Genomic DNA, 307 nt, shown 5'->3' on the forward strand with positions numbered 1-307 from the left:
CAATCAAACACTTCTTCTTTATAACAAATTAAAAAATCTATTAAAACTCGTCAGTTTAAAATTTCCGTTTATTTGAATCGTTAAAAATCTACTTTTAAAAACTTACCGGCCTTTCATTTTTTCCCAGGTTTTCTTTGTTTGCGCCCGGGGAGGCCCAGAGCAGCAGCTTAAAGGGCACGGGTGATGTCCCCCCAGCGGGGGCCTTCGAAACTGCTTTTTGCAAGAAAAAAAAGAATGGTTGTGGGCATAGCTTTTGATTATTTTTTTTCATACTACAAAAACATGCACGCAGGCACACACACACGGG

General features: G+C 39.7%; 1 protein-coding gene across 1 annotated transcript in view; it reads right to left on the reverse strand.

Moving 5' to 3' along the window:
- Positions 1-136, reverse strand: part of LOC119586121 — a 12,620-nt gene extending 12,484 nt beyond the window's left edge. The window contains exon 1 of the mRNA XM_037934810.1: positions 107-136. Within this exon, the coding sequence (XP_037790738.1) occupies positions 107-117 (11 nt within the window). The 5' untranslated portion in view covers positions 118-136. The remainder of the gene's footprint in view (positions 1-106) is intronic.
- Positions 137-307: the final 171 nt, after the last annotated feature.

The sequence above is a fragment of the Penaeus monodon genome, chromosome 21 (assembly GCF_015228065.2).
Source record: "Penaeus monodon isolate SGIC_2016 chromosome 21, NSTDA_Pmon_1, whole genome shotgun sequence".
NCBI classification, from domain to species: Eukaryota; Metazoa; Arthropoda; class Malacostraca; order Decapoda; family Penaeidae; genus Penaeus; species Penaeus monodon.